Below are 21248 nucleotides of genomic sequence, written 5' to 3'. Positions count from 1 at the left end.
AACCCTGGCCATGAGGACAGCCTTACTTTGTCAGTAAGTCTTGGTAAGATCACTGTTCCATGTATGGGTTTGGCCTTGGCAGATCCTCTTCCTCCCTAATTCTGGGAATTTCTCGAGCTTTCTTTTGTGAATCATATTATATCATTGACCCCTGTTGAATTAATAGTTACCCAAAATCCTTAGCTCTATTATTCACCGTAACTGAGGACTTAGGTGTAGACTCTATCCCTAGGAAATTTCATCTTCTCAGATTCATCTCATAATTCCAGATTATCATATTGTTTTAGATCCTGATTGTTGTCTATTTTATATGGATCTTTACCGTCCTCCATTATCTGCCTTACCTACCTCTGAGTAGAACTGAAGATGGAACCTTTTATTGTATTCTCAGAGAGTTCTTTCCAAATTTATGTAGGTAGATCCATTAGTCAGCACTCTTGTTATTACAGAAAGTGCGTAGATGACTTGACATTACTGTACTCAGCTCCTGATTCAGTACAGAGAGTACCAAATACTTCATTGCTAAAAGCATAGTTCTTAGCATTCTCCCTGATTTACAGATTCCTTGTATTGAGGAAATGAGGATAATGGCCTTTCTTTAGGGAAGCCATGCTGCTGTTTTGATCACCACATCCTTTTCCAGACTTTCCTAATCTATTTTAAATTAGCCCTTCTTAACTATGGAGAACAAAACTGAGGGTTGCTGGAGGTGAGGCAGGTGGGGGGTGGCTAAATGGGTGATGGGAATTAAGGAGGGCACTGGTTATGATGGGCCCTGGGTGTTGTATGTAAGTGATGAATCACTGAATTCTACACCTAAAACCACATTAGAGTGTAAACTAACTAGCATTTAAATAAAAACTTGAAAAGAAAGAAAAATAAATTAACCCTTCTGGAATAACACCCAGGATCGATCCCAGTGTCCCCTGTTGTGATCTGTTTTCAGTTGCTTAGAGTCAGAAGTTAAGTACTTGAGCAGTATTCCGAATTCACTCAGCAAATGCTTGTAGAGTACCCAGGGCTCTGCTTGGAGCTAGTGAGGTTGTTGTGAAGGAGAAAACCATAGCCTTTGCCCTCTTGAAGCATACAGAACTAGCAGGAGGAGACAGATAATACAGTCAAGTCAGTGAGGTAATAGAAAATAACAGACTAGGGTAGGAGTGGTGATTTTGGATAAGACCGTCTAATTAGGCCTCATTAAGACGGTAAAAGTTAAAACTTCAGATGTTCATTTGGAAATACGGTATAAATTGTCTCAGGCACAGGAACAGTTGTGCCATGGCCTGAAGGGACACAGGAGACTAATGAAACTGGATGCAGTGAGGAGGAGGTCACAGCAGAGGATACCAGACCTCGTAGGGCCTTAGAGATTGTTGTCATTCCCCCAGCATCAGTTCTGAGCATAGTGGGGAACCAGGTTTCCAGCATGATCTGACTCAACAGTTTAAAAGGATTTCTCTGGAAGCTCTGCTAAGAAGTAATTGTAGGTGGAGCAAGAGATATGTGTTAAGTGGAAATTGTGTCTCTGGTCCAAAACATGCTGTGTTCCTGCAGTCTAACCTTTGTCAGCGTGATGGCTCCTCATTAGCACAGAGTGCTGCTTTCATGGGGAAACATCCAGAGGACAGACTTGTCTGTCTGTCCTCCAGCTCTGTTCCTTGCTCTGTTTATAAAGGTGGTTTTTTGTTTTTTTTTTTTTAATCAAACGGATGTTATCTTAGAGATTGTCTGTATGTGCTTCACTCTGAAAGTATTCACAGTAAAAATGCTGGTGCTTCTCTAAGAAATAATTTTGTCAATAAATAATTCTTAGCAGATGGCAAAGAACCTTAACCTCACTATATCACCTATACTTTCACTATTTTCAAGTGAAAAAATACTTTTCAAGAATTTGCTCTGTATTCATTACTGTTTGAAAACGTGTGAAATTCCAGTCTTCAAGACACATAAGACCCTAGCCGTATAAAAGAAGCAAAACAAAATACGAAACTGCGATGGGATTGTATAAGATGATACAGAATGCTAAATTTTATCACACAGATCATAAGTGCTGTAGAAATTTAAAGAAGTTGAGGTATTCTAGGCACCAGTGGTCATATTTTGAAATTTTTCACCTTTTTTTTGTGCTGCAATGTAGCAAGGAGATGTGGCACTTTATTGTCAGTAACAACGTCTCAGGGTAGAAGTGATTGTCAGTAAGAGTCCATACTCTAGCTAAGAATATATCTTTGCAGGGTATAGGGGAATGATGGGGAAGATTATTTTTCAAATAAAGGACACAGAATTAGTAGGGGAAAACAGAGAATGAACGTTTGACATTTAAATTCTAATATCACATTTGTAGCTTGTGAGTGGGTAACCATTGGATAAAAGTCGGTTGGGTAGATAGCCATTAAAACAATAAATGTTCTAGTACTGTTTTTGTTATCATATTCACTGCATATTAATAAAGCGAGAAACTAAAATCTTTGAGGACCTTCTGCATGCCAGCAGAAAAGCAGAAAATGTGAAGGTATGAGACATTTGGTGTAGTACACATGAGTGTATTCTACCTTCTGATTTCTACTAGGAAAAAAAAGAGAATTTTCAGAAACTGATCATACAGTACTGTAGGGGGCAATGCAAGTTGCTGAACTGAATAAATCACCAGGCAGATCAAGAATTAGAATTCACATTGCCTCGACTCTCAATTCCAGCAAGAAATTCTGCCTTTCAGTATCTTTCCTTTGAATATGTTTCCTTCACAGTTTTTGAACAAATACACTCCTTTCATGTTATCAAATCTGTTAATTGTGTAATAATTTCATAACTATTTTGCTGAATAAAAGCCATTCTTTGTATGGTCTGTTCATAGATCCTAGGGACATAAATTAGTCACATTATGGTAAAGATATGCAAAAGCAGAATAACAGAAATATTGGAAAATATATAGTTTTTCTAGTTACACTGAAGTTTAATATGTGTGTTCACTTTACTAAAGTAAACTTATAAAATGACATGCTAATTTGTTTTCTTTAGCCTGCGAGTCCTGGGCAACCTCTTTCTCCACTTCTCAGACGTTGTACCTCAATCCTGGAGACTATAGTAAGAACTGTACCAGGCCTTCTGCAAGCAGTCTTCCTAATAGCAAAAGTGAAATACTTATCAGGTAAAAAATAACTTTTTTATTCTGATGTTGACAAAATCAAGGGTAAATAAACTAAGTACGCCAGCTATATGGAGAATAGTCACATAGATGCCTTTTCTTGTGCACAAATAAGTAATTTTAATCCAAAATAAAATTGTATAATATTCACTATTTAATTCTTTAAAAATTACAATAAACTTCTGTTGTTCAAGTAAATAGTTGGGAAAGTACAGTTGTACCACTTAACAAAAAAGTCCATCAGATACTTAGATGGTAGTAAAAATTTATAGTCTTTTGTCCATAATTATTGACTCATTGCTATAGCCAGATGTAAGTTTTACCAGGTTTTGAGCCTTTATGAAGTATATTGATTAATTGATAATTAGCTATACATAATCTGTGATTATTATGTATAGCTAATAAATAACCCCAGATATAGAACATTAGCTTTTTAGTACACACAGATGTGTGACTATATACATAATATAGTCATAATATATAACATATATACCTAATATATACATAGTAGACATAGTAGACCAACCTTTGGGGCTTATATTTATATATCTTTTCTAGGTAAATGCCATGCAAAGTAAATAAAATTTATAAAATCATAAGGTTTAGAAACCAACCTAAAGGTATTATCCTAAACAATTATTTCTTACATATAATGGAGAGAGAAGATTGACTTTGCTAATTTTTTGGACCTCAGTTTTAACTGTTAAAAAAAAAATAGATGATCTCAGAAGCTTGTATCTCTAAAATATTCTAGATGTAAAAAGTGGCTGTGTAATAGCTTCTTCTGGTTAAGTTCTGTTGAGTGACATGGTATTTCTACTTTGCTCTCAGTTCAAATGGTATTATCTACTAAGTAGTTAAACTGGGACTTTGAGTTCTGTTATATTTTTTAGACATTTATTATTTTGAAAATTGATAAAAATCAGCCTTAACATAGTAATTCTTAATTGCCAAAGTCTCTAGAAATGAAAGTCTCATATGACCCCATTTTTTAAAACAGCAGCCTTAAATCATTTAAAATAGTGCTGCCATATGTCCAAATAGCAGTGTCCTTATAAATTGCCAAGTACAATAACTTCTAACCCCAGAACTACTCAGAGTTGGACCAGACTTCCCAGGTTAAGGGTATAGACAGAAGCCACAAGTTCTGGGTTTGCCAAAGCCACCTGAGCTTCTGACTGGCTGGCTACAAATTTGGGGTTTCTATGACTCCTCAGGTTCAGATTCACTAGAATGACTCCTAGAATTCAGGATATTGCTATACTCATGATTAGAGTTTTAGTATAGCAAAAGGATACTAAACCAAACCATTGAGAGTTGCACAGGGTAAAGGCCTGGGAAGGTTCCAGATGTGAAGCTGCCATTGTTCACTGTCAGTACACATTGACATTCCAACACGTATGCATATGACAGTCCATAGAGAGCATTAACAACCAGGGCAGCTTACCCTAAGTTTAGAGTTTTTATTAGAGTTTCATTATATAGGCATGGACTGAATCGTTGGGCATGTGATTGAACTCAGTCTCCAGGGTCCTGCTCCCCCATTCATGTAGATAACATGTAGTTCAGAGCCCCAGTCCTCTCCGTGGTTGGTCTTTCTGGCATGGCTCGTCATTGTTGAGTCATATTCTTAACATAAGCTATCTAGGGCTTACTGTTCATCTTCTTACTTACATAAATGATCAAAGCCAACCTCAAACAACAAAGATACTCCTCTCACTTAGGAAATTCCAAGTTTTTAAGACTCTCTCCCAGGAACCTGGGACAAAGGCCAGCCAAATTATGTTTTACATAGGACTCTAGCAAAGACATACATGCAGGACAGAAGTGTCTTTCATTTTTCACTTAAGGGAAATTGGGCTGCTCTTAGATAAAAGTGTGATATTATTGGGTTCTTCGTTTATATGGCTATTTTCTGCAACACTGATGACCCATTTCCCATTTTTAAATATTTATTGACCTTCTAAGTACTGACCACACATCTTTCCCCCCATCACTCTTAAAAGGAACAAGATTCTGATCTGTCATTCACACAGTCTTCATGTTCTTCAGTCTCTCATTTGTAAACCCTGATTCTTTTCCTGTGTGCTTTCCCCCCAGCAGTAACCTCCAGGTTATCTCCTTAATTCTTTTCCTCCTTAAAGATCATGGGAGTGGTAATTCGCACACTAGTTTATTATACTTAACCTTCCCATTTCCTATTTCCTTCTCTGCCTGTTCAGTTCTCAAGTATTCGAGTATATCCAATATTATTTATTATGTTTGCTGATTGATTGACACATTTTGTTACTGTGTTTAGTATGTTATTATGCAGCCTCAACCTGTTACTTATTTATTAATCCTCTGTCTCTAAGAAATTGTTTCTATTTAGATGGATTGTGTCATTGGTTGGGCCTTTGGGAACTGGAAGCTCTAACTGTAAGCCTTGTTTGGTCTGTTGAGGTATCAGGTGAGTTTAAGGAGTAAGATGGAACAGAGAGTAATTTAGGGTCTGTTCTTCCCCTGTGCTCTTAGCGAGGTTGAATGGGGAGCTGGGTTCCTCTACCTACTTAACACCAGTCAGTGAGATGGGTTTAGGCAGATTGCTGTGGGTTACATCACCAGAAAGTTTTTCTAGAACCTGGAGTTTATACTCTTCCTTCTCTGAAGAGCCTCTTTCTACCCCATCTACCAGCCCAAGCCCAACAGATTCCACCATTCCTGTCATTTTAATTTTGATCGTTTCTTTAATCTGAGACTCCCAGATATACAGAGGATGTGTGTCCAAAATATTGGCTGTTACACTTGGCATTTAAAAGGCATATTAAATCACTGTCTCCTATTTCTGAATGTCTGGAATATATCCCTATGCTTTTTTCTGTTATTTTATATACAGTGGTAAAATTTCTGGCCAAGGATGATCATAAGACTATATATCCTTTGTTAATGTAAGTGACAGTACAGAATTCTAGCTATTTAAATATCTGGGTTTTGCAAAACTTTTACTGTAATGAAATTTTAAGTAAAAAGTTTTTTGATCAAGAAAATAGATAAAGGTGGGGCGCCTGGGTGGCTCAGTGGGTTAAGCCGCTGCTTTCGGCTCAGGTCATGATCTCAGGGTCCTGGGATCGAGCCCCGCATCGGGCTCTCTGCTCAGCAGGGAGCCTGCTTCCCTCTCTCTCTCTCTCTCTGCCTGCCTCTCCATCTACTTGTGATTTCTCTCTGTCAAATAAATAAATAAAATCTTAAATAAAAAAAAAAGAAATAGATAAAGGTACATTTCTAGTCCTCTCAGAAGTAGCAGTGGTGTTTGACTGATCTTTTCACAGCTTTCCCTGGTTTGCTCCTTATGGCTGGCCCGACTTGCAGGAATATTATTTCATGAAGACTAGAAAGGGGTTACCTGGGGCAGGTGGGCATGGAGCGATCCATAAACTACTCGTGTCCCTCCTCTCTCTCACATCTCTGTCTCTTAGCCATTTGAATTATAATGCTTTGTTTCTCCTACTAGGTGACATTGAAGCAGCTTATAATAACCTGCAGCATTGCCTAGAACACAGTCCTTCTTACGCAGATGCTCATCTCCTGATGGCTCAGGTTTATTTGTCTCAGGAAAAATTCAAATTGTGTTCTCAGTCACTTGAACTTTGTCTGAGCTATAATTTTAAGGTGAGTATTCCAAATTCAGGTGGATAAAACATACCACCCTCCTTGAACCTTTAGCAAGTGGTGACATATTGTATTGTATTTTTTTTTTTGCCTGTAATGTTTTGCTAATAAATTTTAATGGAAAAAAGTTTGGATTTATAAGCAGTATGAGAAAAAGTGGAGGTAGCTGTGGTGTAATTAAAAACCTATATGGACTTGGAGACTTTTCTCTCTCTGAACCTGTTTTCTTCTCTGTAAAACTCATATAATAACACCCTACAGTTATAGTGGGCATTAAGTATAATAATGGATGCATATAAAAATAATTGTAAACTACAGAGCACTATGCCATGTGTTTTTATGTGTAAGAACTCTGTTTTATTGCTTGTTTCTTTCCTGGATTGTGGGTTTTAGTAACTTTTTAGAGTCATCATCAAAGAACACCTAGTCATTTTGAAAATTTTTATGTGGTTTGAGGCTATAGACGCACTAGACTTCTATCCCAAGATATTCTGTGTTACATCCCATATCCCTAAGCATTAGGGAAAATCACAAGTTCAGGTGCTTCCTGAACTACCTGGAGTCATGGAGGAGCTCCTCAGACTTTTGCTTTGGTTCACAGGGTCTTGAACCCTATTACGTGAGGGGCCTTCAGTGGACTGGAGAAGTCAGGATTTGTAGAAGACAGTGCTCTCTTCTTAGGTTAGTAGTCCTCAAGCCTAGTGATGCATTACCACCTTGGTGCCAGTACCTGGTCCCAATGAATCGAAATCTCTGAAAGAAGAGCAGAAGCACGAGTATTCACGCAGAACCCACCGGAAAATGGGATGCCTAGCTCAGGCTCACAGCCATAGCCTGAAGGATGATTGGAACCTTTCTAGACATTAGGTGGCTGCCCCATCACCTCATTCTGCATCATCTCCTGCCTTTGACTCCTCCTTTGAACTTTTTGTCATTTTCTTAATTGTCTGTATACACGTTTGATACCCAAAATAAAGATAGAAACTTCATAACTGTGTGTTTCAGAGTAGTATCAAAGTTTAAAACCAAGTTTGACTGACGTGTTCTGAGATTTTTAATCTTAAAATTACACAATAAAAGGGAAAAACTGTGTTTCTAGAAATCTAATGACTTGATATCCATACTAGAATTCTGTATAAGGTATATTCCTTTCCTGAAAACTAAATTTCCTAGAATATATTTGCTAGCCCTGCAAGCTTTTTTTTTTTTTTTTTTTTTTTGTATTTTTTCTTCCATCATGGCAAAAGCCCATAATCCCCTTGTTTGTCACCCAGGAGGATGCTAGGTAGTGGCAGGTTGCCTGAACCTGATTTAACACACTAGGTGATCAAAAAGTTAATAAAAGGACAGAAATAGACCTCATGTATACAATCACAGGTAGACTGTTTGGTGGATTATAAATTATGTGTTGGCAGAGTAAGCGCTCCAAGGAAATATTTCTGAATACTGTTTTTTTCAGGTGAGAGAATACCCTTTATACCATTTGATAAAAGCTCAGTCTCAAAAGAAAATGGGAGAAATAGCAGAAGCTATTAAAACTCTACATATGGCAATGAGTTTACCAGGAATGAGGAGAATTGGAGCTTCCTCAAAATCAAAATACAAAAAAACTGAAGTCGATGCAAACCATCGTTTATCAATCTTTCTTGAGTTGGTAGAGGTTCACCGCTTAAATGGAGAACAGGTAAGTCAAGTTTTAATTCAGTGGTTCAGCCCTGAACTTGGTTAGACAAGTATGTTAGTAGGAAATGAAAGCTGAAATTATTTCCTTGCTCAACCGGTCAAATTTAGAAAATTTATTTTATTAGTTTGAACCAAATCATGTCCTTTGCAAGCCCCTAAGGCTAAACATAATTTGCACCTGGATGACCTCAGGTATAACTGTACTTTCATTATCTTCCAAGCAAAATAGTAATATATGTATAATATTATAGGAGTAATAACATAAATTACTATGTACCATGAAACATATTAATGTAATGTAATGAATATAGTAATATATCCCAAATTGTGAATTTGGAATGAGCTTGGCTACTGTGAAAGGTAATAATATAACATGGTTATCATTCTTTGGACTCCTGAAAGGAGGCACACACATGCGCACACACATGTCCGTTCACACTCAGATACTACTAGAATCAAATAAAAATACCAACCTCAAATTCTAATAGTTGAAAAAACAGAAGAACTACTTGATGAATACAGCTTTGGTAAATTCATAGGATGATCATAAAATCAAATACTTAAAATAATACATATAATAATAAATAGAAAGCAAGCAAGGCTGCGCTTTTGAGAGAAGAGTCAAAGCCTTGTAGAAAATGAGGAACTTAACATCATTTATATCTGGTTTTCAGATTACAACAGTTGTTCATCAGTTATTTTCATATTTTAGTGGAAATTAAGAAGGCTGTGTCTAGATAACTTGCCAAATCTCAGAATAATTTCTATTTCCTAATATATTAGCTTTAATATATATTTAAGAAGAACCAATTCTACCATAGATAGTTGATTTTAAAATGCACTATTTTTTTCACTTGTTAACATTTCTGAAATCAGAATGTCTTATAATCTGTAAAGTTGAGATGAATCCTAAAATAAGTGACATTTTAGATTCATTGAGGTACGGATTTGGAACTGGGGTAATGTATTCAGCTGAGGCATAGCAGAAATTAGGTCCTGGCATAGGCAATAAAGTAGTCTGTTAGTTAATGAAGAGCCATTTGGTACAAGGAAGGATTGCGGACTGGATCCCATCAAGGAGGCTCTAATGAACATGGCTAAGAGTTTAGGCTCTGGGGTCAGGCTGCCTGAGTTTGGGTTCTGAGTCTGTCATTTGTTAACTTCTTAACTCTCCAAATTGCAGTTTCCTTACTGTAAGGTGGGGATGATGATAGCTACATCAGAGGATTTCTCTGAGAATTAAATGCATGAATATAATGCTGAATGCAAAATAAATGCTTATTAAATATTAGCAGTAGCAGCAGCTCTCGTGTAGCAACCACCATTGTCCCGGTCATGAAAACACTTTTCAGGGCACCTGGGTAGCTCAGATGGTTAAGCGTCTGCCTTTGGCTCGGGTTGTGATCCTGGGTCCTGGGATCGAGTCCCACGTTGGGCTCTCTGCTCCTTGGGGAGCCTCCTTCTTCCTCTTCCTCTGCCTCTCTGTGTCTCTCATGAATAAATAAAATCTTTAAAAGAAAAAAAAAAGAAAACACTTTTCAGCTAACAGATATTCTGAATTTGGTCTCTGAGTTTAGTTTTAAATTTTTGTACTTTTCAAAAATCTGTCAATATTTCACGAAGGTCCTAACTATGCTAGCATTTACTGTTCATTCTGGATTGGGAGAAAATCTTCATTTCTAATGTAATTTGTTTAACATTTTGAAAGACTGTTATTTTAACTTCATCTTTACAGCACGAGGCAGCAAAAGTTTTACAAGATGCCATTCATGAATTTTCTGGGACATCTGAAGAATTACGTGTTACCATTGCTAACGCAGACCTAGCCCTGGCCCAAGGAGATGTGGAGCGGGCTTTAAGTATGCTTCGAAATGTCACAGCTGAGCAGCCTTATTTCATAGAGGTCAAGGAGAAAATGGCAGATATTTATCTGAAGCACAGAAAAGAGAAAATGTTATATATTACTTGTTATAGGTAAATGATTATCTCAACCCATTGTATTTTGACACACTTACTTCTTAAAATTAATTCTCAAATTTCTTTTTTTTTCTTTCTTTTAAGTGCTTTATAGTATAGACCCTTTCCATAACATGCTCAGCTAACAACCACAATCACACTAACCAAGCAATTCATTCTCCCTAAGACATAAACCATAGTGATTATGATTATTTCAACCTGTGGCTTACTCTAGGTTCTTAGCTGTCCTCCTTCATTATGTGATTTCTAGATCTTCAGTCTTCCTGTTTGGGAGGGACAAAAGCAACAGTTATTTGCATTCTAATGGCTAAAGAAAGCTGTGTAATGTAACAGTTCCAGGCCATCTTTAATGCTCAGTGTAATAGCTCTAGCAATAGAAAATTGTGGCTTGGTATGTACCACACTCAGGTGCGGATTACAAATTCTCCTTGGTGAAAGGGCAGGGACTTTAAAAGTTATGTCATATGTTGGTGCCCTTAGGGGTTACTGGGATATGCACATTCACTTGCTTGCCCGTCTATACACATGGACACACACACACACACACACACACACACGGGTTGCTATTACCTTTCTCCCCAAACAGAAAGATAAACATACAAGCACACACGTTATGTAAGAGAGAATCAGCATGTTTATCTGTTGAGAACATAGCAACATGTTGATGAATTCAGTCATTGGTTCATCTGTAGTGTGTAAATATCCAAACTCAGAACACTGCTCAGGTTCTTTGTAGGTGCTGAGTGACTCAAAGAAACTGAGCGGCATCCCATGTATAGATGGATGAACTGGCGGTTCTAAATCATATTTTCTGTGGTGTTTCCAAAAGATCAGCACTAACTGTCACCTCGTGATAGGAAAACATTTTAAAACAGGGTCATGTTGTTTTGGATGCTCTGGGATAGTGTAGTCAAAGGCATGGGCTTTGTTTCAGGCAGCTCTGACACGTTAGTTGTAGACTTCAATTCTTCAGCAGCATCTATAAAATTACACTTCCCAAAACCATAGCTTTTGGACCAAATGAATGAGAAACCATATGTTGCAATAGCATCCCTTGACATTTTTGTGCCTCCACTCACACATCATTTCAGAATTAGAGATAACAAAACCTATTTCTGTAGAGTGAGAATTGAGATGTTTACAGTCTACCAGTACTCTTGCTACCTGCATTCAGAAAAGGGAAAGATGGAGTGAAAAAAGAAAGTTGATCTAGCATAAACAATCTGGGTGTGGGGATGGTGGGTTGTTTTTTCTTTTGCAATGTTACACTGTTGGAAATGTCCAAGGTCCTCTGAAGGCTCTTGGTTAATTGAAATAAGTGAGCTTACCTTTTATTTAGTTCATTAAGAAGATATTTGTATTCAGTATACTAAATAGAATTGGTCTAATTTCTAGAGAAATTGCTGAGAGAATGCCCAGCCCTCGTTCTTTTCTTCTCCTTGGTGATGCTTACATGAATATACAGGAGGTAAAGTTTCTGATGCTACTGAACTCAGATTAAAAAAAAAAAATAATAGTAAAACTTTTGTGATTAGCTTCATAGTCTCCTAAAAGGAATTTTTAAATGTTATTTAATATTTGACTATCCAGTCATCCAAACAAAAAGGAGATAACCATTATAATAAAGTTGTTTTCATATTGGGATCCAGTAATTCAACACTGTCATTTGAAACAGAGATGGTACCAGAAGCAAATTAAGAGCTACTGGCCAAAATGGTGTTTACTAATAAGTTACACCTAACACTAGTGACTGTCACCTCTCTGAAGTAGTTAAGGTTTCTAGACGTAAATATGTGCTTTAGTTGTCTTACTGAGTGAATACTGTAGGTGTAGAGCTTTAAATATAGAAATGTTGCCCTTTAAAAAAAAAAAAAAAAAGAAATGTTGCCCTTTAATGGATCCAGCTAAGCTGTTTATTCATTGCTTTTTTTTTTTTTGTATCTGCTGTCATTAGCCCGAAGAAGCCATCGTAGCTTATGAGCAAGCGTTAAATCAGAATCCCAAAGATGGAACGCTGGCAAGCAAAATTGGGAAAGCACTTGTCAAAACTCACAACTATTCGAAGGTAGGTACTTTATATGTTTGGAATATGAAATTTCAAACCCTGCTCTGTGAGAAGTCTGTTTATATCTTGATGGCTGTAAACTCCAAATTTGTATTCACAAACTGGAATTTATGTTAAAGATTTGCTCAGTGTCTCTTCGTTGCTGCATTTTGCAAAGGCTGGGTCCTAAAGTTAATTCGGGCTTCATCTTACACCTAAACCCTGCAACCCACCAATTATGATGAAGTTGCTGTGGTTGCATCTTTTTCATTATATGACAAAGCCTAACAGATGTCCTTTCTGTTGAACCAGTTTTGGTAAGCTGTATGCTTCCCTGCTGAAACCCCAGTAGGGATAATGGATTTTCCTTTAGTTGTTATATCCTTGTTCTATTCCTGGTAACTACTGAACATACATACAACCACTAGCCGAGTATTTGCATTCACTAAAGTTCACTGGCCTCTGGACTGAAACTGGTAAAAACTGTTTCACCAAGCACCTTTTTAGCTGCTTTCATAAGAAATGCTAGTTGCCTTGTCTGCTTCACTGTCTAAGAAAAATGGCATATTTAACTGATAGGCAGTATATGCCTAAGCTTCTCCTGGGTTATTTCTAATTTTTATATGCTTTAAGTCTGTAATATATAAGTATCTATGCTTAATACCTTTCTCATTGCCTTATTTTCCTAACTGAAATGCATTTTGTTTAGGCAATCACTTACTATGAAGCCGCTCTGAAAAGTGGACAACAAAATTATCTTTGCTATGACCTGGCTGAGCTTTTATTAAAATTGAAATGGTATGACAGAGCAGAAAAAGTTCTTCAACATGCTGTAGCTCATGAACCAGGTATGAAAGTCTTTCTGATTTGAAAAAAAATGTGTACCTTACCCGATATATCTGATCTGCTTTATTTTTATATTACATAAATGTTTATTTGTATTCTCAATATTATATATGTGACATTGACTATTCATTTATGAGCTTGTCACTCTACTAAAATAAGATACTTGTATAATAACAGTTTTATCAAACAGCCAATTGTGTTATAGAAAGATACTGTACTTTCCAAATGATACAAAGGGAGTTTCCTTTAAATTACAACTACATCTGATGTTTTTATTCATAAAGTAAACACTTTTTTATAATCTTTACTTTTAAGTTTTTTTTTTTAAATCCAGCACTCTAAAAGATGTGTAAGTCCCAAATTCTCCTGTGAATTCTACTTGCCTTGTTCTTAAACTACCTCCATAGAGGTAACCATTTTTGTGTTTTAGTATATTTGTAAATATATAAGTATAATCATAATTTTTCTTTTCAAATGGGTTGTTTTTCCTTTCCTGTAATTTTTTTCACAGACAGCATGTGCCAGATATAGTTTGATGTTAGTACATTCATCTCATTTTAATGTCATCATCATAATATTCTATAACGCCATAGTTTTTTGTTTTTTGTGGTTTTTTTTAAACTTTCCTTCAATTATTGGGCATTTAGTTGGTTTTCCATTCTTTTGATATTAATAAACTGTTTCAGTAAATATCCTTGTACTTCATTCGTTGATATACACTTGCTTCTAAATGTGATAAGGTGTGGAAACTGGCCAGATTACAAATTTGGTAGCTTTCTCTTGTGATCCAAGAAATGACCCATATCTCTTGTATTGGTTACCTATTGTCATTCATACTAACTCCAGCTCACCAATCAGGTTCCATCTCTGAGGAAGCACGGTGGATATGTTGAGTTCATGATTACATTGTTTCTAGAAACAAGTTCTGAAGCATTGGTCTTCTGACCCACTTTGAACTACAGAGAGGATACTGACAGTGTGATCTCAAATCATCTCTTTGCTTCCTCCCCCGACTCCCCAAAAAACTACATGTATTGAAAATGTAACTAGATACTATTAATTGCCTTTTTAGAAATTTATACAAATTTCCTTTTCAATTATCTTTATTTTAAACTAAAATCTATACTTACTCATCACCAAAATTTAAAGATTACAGAAGTGAATGCAAGTTGTGTTGTCCTGCTCTTCAGAGAAAACCAGTTTACCTTGAGAATCATCCTAATTAGTGTCCCCACCAGGCATCTCTGTCTCTCTCGCAAATAATCACCTACCATAGTTTTCCTACCAAAATGGGATCATATTATACTGCACATCTGTAGTAGGCACTCAGTAGCTTCTCTCCGTGTTGGTAAATGTAGCTCTTCTTTATTTTCTTTAGCATAGATAGAGCATTCTACTATATGTTAATATCGTAATTTATTTGATGGGCCCCCTACTGGATAGACATTTTAGATTGAAGAAAAGTTGGAGACAGTACTGAAACTGAGTCCTTGTTTATATACCTCTGTGTGCTTCCTGGAATTGAGTCACGCCCCATGGCTCTTTCTTAAGGCCAAAAATGTCCCATCATTGTGTAGATTAATTAGGGGAGGGGGAAAACACTTCAGTTTGCAGTTCTTGGATGATTGATAAGGCTAGGCATCATTTTTTGTCTGTAGATCACATTTTCTTCCTGGATGTTTGTTCATGTCCTTTGTCTTTGACCCTGAACCTCTGGTACATTACCAGTCACCTGTTACTCATTTGCAGGTGTTTTATCCCAGCCTGTCCCCTTTTCTGTTTTTTCAGTTGAATTTGTCATTTCCTCAAGTAGAATATTTAATTATTATATATACCAGCCTTTTCTTTTTTTGAGTCCTGAATTTCCTGTCATGCTCAGAAATACTTCCCTCATCCTAACATTGTAAAAATATTCTTTTTTTTTTCTGGAATAATTATATGCTTTAATCCACATACAGTTTTTCTGTATCATTTCCAAAATGGAGTTTTATTTCAGTGCATTTTACTGAGATGTCACCTTTGCCATAATAAACTTATTTATATGTATGATTGATTCTGGGAATCTTCCTTTTCTTGCCCTGAGGTATTTTGCTTTTGCCAATGTCCCTATCCACTGTAAATGTCTTGAGATATGTGATAAGGTCAGCCCAACTCTTTAAGTTTTCTAGTATTTTCAAAATGGTATTTTAATTTAGCTTTGATGAAATTGGTGTTAAAATTCTTCTAATTTGGGATGCATTTACTATATAAAGTGTTATTTATTTCCATAAAAATATTTACATGGGTCTGTCAGACCTTGGTTGAAACACTACAGATGGCCTTACATGTGCATATTTGAAAGAATTTAAATTTTTTTGAAAAAAGGCTGTGAAAGGAAATTCAAGTAGCATGTTCTACTTGTATGGGTGTTAAGTTTATTACATTTAGGTAATATAAATGCTTTCATGTAATATTTGTTGAGCATTTCATTATAAATTATGTCATTAATGTCCACATTTGTTTTTGAGAGGACTATAATTATCTCCATCTTTAAGTTAGCAATGTAGTCTCTTGACATACCCACCTTCATCTAGCTGAAGGAGCACCTAGGTTCTAAGCATCTTGAACTTGGCTTGTCAGCTGGAATTCCTGTCTGCCTCCTCACATCTATTCCGCATGCAACCTTCTTCATCTCAACAACAACTTTGTCCCTCTTAGCCATTGCTGAGAACCCAAATCCTAGCCGTCACCCTTGTCCCTGACTGTAGGAAATCCTGTTGATTCTACCTTCTGAATATATTCAGAACCCCACTCTGTGTCACTCGTTCCACAGCTGTCCCCTTGTACAAACCTTCATTGTCTCAAGTGGATTATGGTGGTCACCTTCCAGCTGGTCTTCCTGTTCTGTTCTCAGCCCCACACCCCTTCGGTAGCCTCTCTCAATAGTAGCAGCATCGAACCTTTTAAACAGAGTAGGTCTGCTCTTGTCTGCTCAAGCTCACTGCTGTCTCCCATTTCCCTCAGAGTTAAGCCGAAGTCTTCACAGTGGGGTATGGGTCCCTTCTCAAGAGTACAGCGTTGCTCCTCTGACCCACTGTGACGGCCATCTCACAGTTTCTCCTACCTGTGAGGTGTCAATAACAAAACCTGCCCCTCCGGCTGAGATTTTAAAGAAACCACGTATATAAATCACTTTGATACATATGTGGCACAGACCATACACTTGATAGTGGAAGAAACATAGTTTTGTTATTGATCTAGGGTTCTTTTATTGCTCTTAAATCACAAAGTAATAATACCAAGTGTTTAAATAGTACTTACCAGGTATTAGACTACTTTAATTGCATATGCAAACTTATTTCGTAACTTAAAAACTTTTTAAATTTTACAACAACGCTACGAGATAGGTACTATTACTTCCACTGTTGTACAGATGAAAGAGAACCACAAGCTGGGTAAGTACCTCGTTCAAAGTTATAGAGCTAGTAAGTGAGAAGGCCTCGATTTGAAACCAGACAGATTGCCATCAAAGTCGGTGCTCTTAAAGACCATGTTTCTTGCTTATCAAGTATCTATTATTTTAAAACAGCAGTTATCATCTTCATTACCCCATAGCAACTATTCTATATTATTTTTAATAACTTCAGTAAAGATGTTTACAGACTTAAAAATGAACATTGAAAATTTTATGTGTATTGTGACATCATCTCTTAATGTATGTGTAAGAAAAACCTTTTTCTTATCCAGTTCTTTAACTTTTCTTCCAGCTAGATGAAAATCCTCTTTTTTTTTTTTTTTTTTAATTTGGCCATCCTTCGGTTAACTGACTGAAAGTTTTTCAACTTTATTCAGTTGTTCAAAACCATTCTTTCTAAAGACCAGTTTTAAAACTTGTGGGAAAATGTACACATTCATTTAAAATGAATATTTTCCCCATTATCTTCTCTCACAGTAAATGAACTGTCTGCTCTCATGGAAGATGCACGTTCTCATGTTCTTCTAGCAAAAGTTTATAGTAAAATGGAAAGACCTGGTGATGCAATCACTTCATTACAACAGGTAAATGCCACTGCTTGTGAGTGGCTGTGTGTGAGTGGCTGTGTGGTGGGAGGTGGGAACAGAAGGCAGTATGCCACATGTAAGAGGAAGACAATTTATTTTGGCTCAACTGCGACAGAAAACAAGCCAAAATAGAAATAATGATTGAATGCCAGTGGGTTGTACTGCTTAAATGTGTTATTGCTAACCAATATAATGATTAGAGCGAGTTGATATTTTTAAATCTTTTATAGCTGAGGAAGTTTGGTTTAATAATTTGTGTAAAGTCACATGACTAGGGTCATAGGCAGGATGTGAACTCATATTTTTTTCTCTTTTGTTTGTTTTTATCTTCCTTAATTTTTCTGAGGTTTTCTAAGGAGAGGTTTTATACATGTTTGCTTGGATGTATTCCTAAGCACCTGGTGGTTTTTGATGATTTTTCAATTTCTAGCTTGTTGATTTTCTTTTTTTTTTTTTTTATAAATGACTTAAATTTTATCTGCAGCACCCTGCAGCTACCAAGGTCATCATGGTACTTTTCTCCTATTTTTCATTCCCTGTTAATGTACTATATTAAATTGATTGATTTTCAAATGTTAAACCACCCTTATATTTCTTAAATGTCACTTTGTTATGAATCTTAATGTTCAAAATTTGTCTGTCTATGTTCCTGAGGGTGTTTGGATTACTAAGATTATTGTTGTTTCTTTAATATTTGGAACAATTCAGAGTTAAAACCATTTGGACCTTGACACTTCACTGATGGAAAGTTTTGATTAGTGGATTCAACATCTTTACAATTCAGACTGATTATTTTTAAACTTCTTACATTAGTTTGAATGGCTGTATTTTTAAATTTGTTCATTATATCTTCTTGTTTTTGAATGTCTGCAAGTGCTGTAAAAATGTCGTCTTTTATGGCCTGATATTGGTGATTTTTATTTTATTTTCCTTCTACTATTAATGATCAATTATGCCAGGAGTTTCATATCTTAATATTTTCAAAGAACCATCTTTTGCTTTTCTGGCTTCATTAAATGTTTTCTGTTTATCTCATTAATTACTTTCTTCTACTTTTTTTGGATTTGGTTTGCTGCTCTTTGCCTACCTTATTAAAAAAGTATGTTAGGTAATAGATTAGTTAGCCTTAGTTCTGTTCTTTCTCATTTAAGTTGATAATTTTTCTCTAAGTATTGCTTTGACTACCTCCCACAAATTTATTATTACTCAGTTCATAATATTCCTCCTTTTCACTTTGATTGCTTCTTTAACAAATGGGTTATTTCCAGGCACTTATGATTTTCTTGTTATCTTTTTTTGGGGGGGTACCTCTTAATCCATTTCACTATTTTGTTCATCCCTCTACCCCCTCCCTTCTGGCAACCACCAGTTTCTCTGTATTTGAGTCCTTGTTATCTTTTGGATGTTGATTTCTAATTTAATTCTACCGTGGTCAAAGACCTACTTTGAACACTTCAGTCCTTTGATATTTGTCAAAGCTTGCTCTCTGTCCTATATTTTATAATCAGTTTTGGTATAGGTAACTTGTGGATTTAAAATAATGTGTTTCTGTCATTACTGAGTGCTTAGTTCAGTATGTGTCAGTTAAGTCAGGTTTGTTATTGATTTTTCCTACATCTTCTCAGAACATAGAGTACTTCACTAGCAATCCTGTATGCTTTCTAGAATACCATAGTACTTGCCATCTTTTGACCTAATTTTCATGTACCCAGAAGAGTTCTGCATTCTCCAGATAATTTATCAAATGTTTTGACTTTGAGCTTTATTTTTTTTAAGGATTTTATTCATTTATCTGACAGAGAGAGACAAAGTGATAGAGGGAACACAAGCAAGGGGAGTGGGAGAGGGAGAAGCAGGCTTCCTCCTGAGCAGGGGTCCCGATTCGGGGTTCAGTCCCAGGACTCTGGGATCATGACCTGAGCCAAAGTTAGATGCTTACCAACTGACTTTGAGCTTTAGCTAACAGTGGTATGTGTGTATGTGTGTGTAAAACAACATTTCAATAATTTGTCCAATATGTCCAATTTTTTTTATTCCAGTTGTGAATGATTTGAGGTTGGGTCATTAGATTTCTGTGATACCCATCTAAGTTTATGATTTCATTGCAACATGTCATCTTTAAAGTGTTAATACCTTATCCTTAATTGTTGGTATGTTTTATCCCTATTTTCTGATCACATGGCAAGAAAATGATACCTAACCCTGGGATAGCTACCATTAGCTACAAAGAAAGTGTAATATCAGTAAATTTAGATGTTTAAAATATTTTAGAAGTGAATTTGGCCTATTTTACCTTTTTGTGACTATTACTAGTCCCAGCTGCCCTGTTTATGTGAATCCTTATATTATATGAGTGTTATATCCTAACAAGGAACACTAAGAAGAGAATAAACAGTATACATGGTTAGACTATCTCAATGAACCAAATTTAATTAATTTTAAGCAAATATGTTATAGCACGGAGGTTATACTCTTTAAATAAATTTGAAGAGCCATAAAATTCTACTCAGTTGTTAACATTCTCTGCATTCTGATCTCCAAAAAGATAAATCTTGAGTTAACAGTTCAAAAGCAACTTCAAGTTTATTTATTTAGGAACCATTTATTGAGCTCAATGCCCACATTATAAGACTTTAGGAGTTCCATCAGAGTATTTTGCATGGTTGCTTAACATTTTAGGCAGTGGCAGAACTGCTACATTAGAGAAGCCCCAAGTCTTATTAATTCTACTTTCTAAAAACTTCAGATTTCTGAAATAACTCCACATTTTTCTGTCTTTCATCTCTGTCACCTTTTGCCCACACCCCTCCATTAGCCTCCTAACAGATCCCTATCTTTTCCAATCTTGTTTCATTCGTTAGTTTTCCTCAACACTAGTATGATTGGTCTGAAAGACAGACCTGATCTTGTTACTCCATTGCTTATAGACATGTAGTAGTAACTGCTCTGTAGAAAAAAACTGCCCTCTAGAATAAAAAAAAATTATTTAACAAACTTAGCTAATGTAAATTTTCTCTGTCTTTCTAACCATTTTTCCTTCTAATTCTTTGGTCAAGCAATAGTATCCCTTACATTCTTTTCTTCACCTATAGTTCCTAATGCCTGTACTCCAGTTCCATCTCCTTTATTTCTCCCAAACTCACGTGGGTGTAACTACCAGTAATTCTTTAAATCTCACTTCACCTCCAAGACTAGGTTAGGTCTCGTATTGTGTACTATCGTAGGAACTGGTATTTCCCAGCCATAAAACTCCTCATAATTGGCTGTAATTATTTTATTATATATCTTTCTGCTAAAATTAGAATGTCAGTGAACGTAGGTATAAGCTCATGTTTTGTGACGCTAGCAAATGCTTGCCTCATTAGTTTTCTGTGCCATGTAACAAATTACCACAAATTTTAGTCAATGGAAACAAAACACACATTTATTTTTTCCACAGTTTCTGTGGGTCCATACTCTGGACATGTTTTAGCCGGGTCCTCTACAATGTGTCAGGATAGTCAAGGTGTGACCAGGGCTGGGCTCTCATCTAGAGACTTGTCTAGGGGACGATCTACTTCCAAACTTACACAGGTTATTAGCAGAATTCATTTGCTCAAGGCTGTAAGTCTTAGGGCTCCAGCTTCTTGTTTGCTTCTCGTTGCAGATCCTAGAGGTTCTCACACTCTAGAGGTTCATCATCTCCTTGCCTGGTAGGCCAGCTGATATGCCTACTTAGTTCTTCCAAAGCCAGTAAGGGAGAAAGGCTGTAGAATGGATCTGCTAACAAGACGTAGTCTTACGTGATGTAATCATGGTAGTGACGTTCTATCATATTTGCCATATCCTGTTGGTTACAAGCAAGTTCTAGGTCCCCACCTCACA

General features: G+C 36.3%; 1 protein-coding gene across 1 annotated transcript in view; it reads left to right on the top strand.

Annotated features, from left to right (window-relative positions):
• Positions 1–21248, top strand: part of TTC21B (tetratricopeptide repeat domain 21B) — a 77238-nt gene that overhangs the window by 23640 nt on the left and 32350 nt on the right. Inside the window, exons 12-19 of the mRNA XM_044242253.1 lie at positions 3019–3148; positions 6636–6793; positions 8253–8477; positions 10212–10450; positions 11849–11921; positions 12408–12518; positions 13207–13345; positions 17275–17381. Of these exons, the coding sequence (XP_044098188.1) occupies positions 3019–3148; positions 6636–6793; positions 8253–8477; positions 10212–10450; positions 11849–11921; positions 12408–12518; positions 13207–13345; positions 17275–17381 (1182 nt within the window). The remainder of the gene's footprint in view (positions 1–3018; positions 3149–6635; positions 6794–8252; positions 8478–10211; positions 10451–11848; positions 11922–12407; positions 12519–13206; positions 13346–17274; positions 17382–21248) is intronic.

Source organism: Neovison vison, chromosome 3, assembly GCF_020171115.1.
Source record: "Neovison vison isolate M4711 chromosome 3, ASM_NN_V1, whole genome shotgun sequence".
NCBI lineage: Eukaryota > Metazoa > Chordata > Mammalia > Carnivora > Mustelidae > Neogale > Neogale vison.
This window is presented reverse-complemented; position numbering and strand designations above follow the sequence as displayed.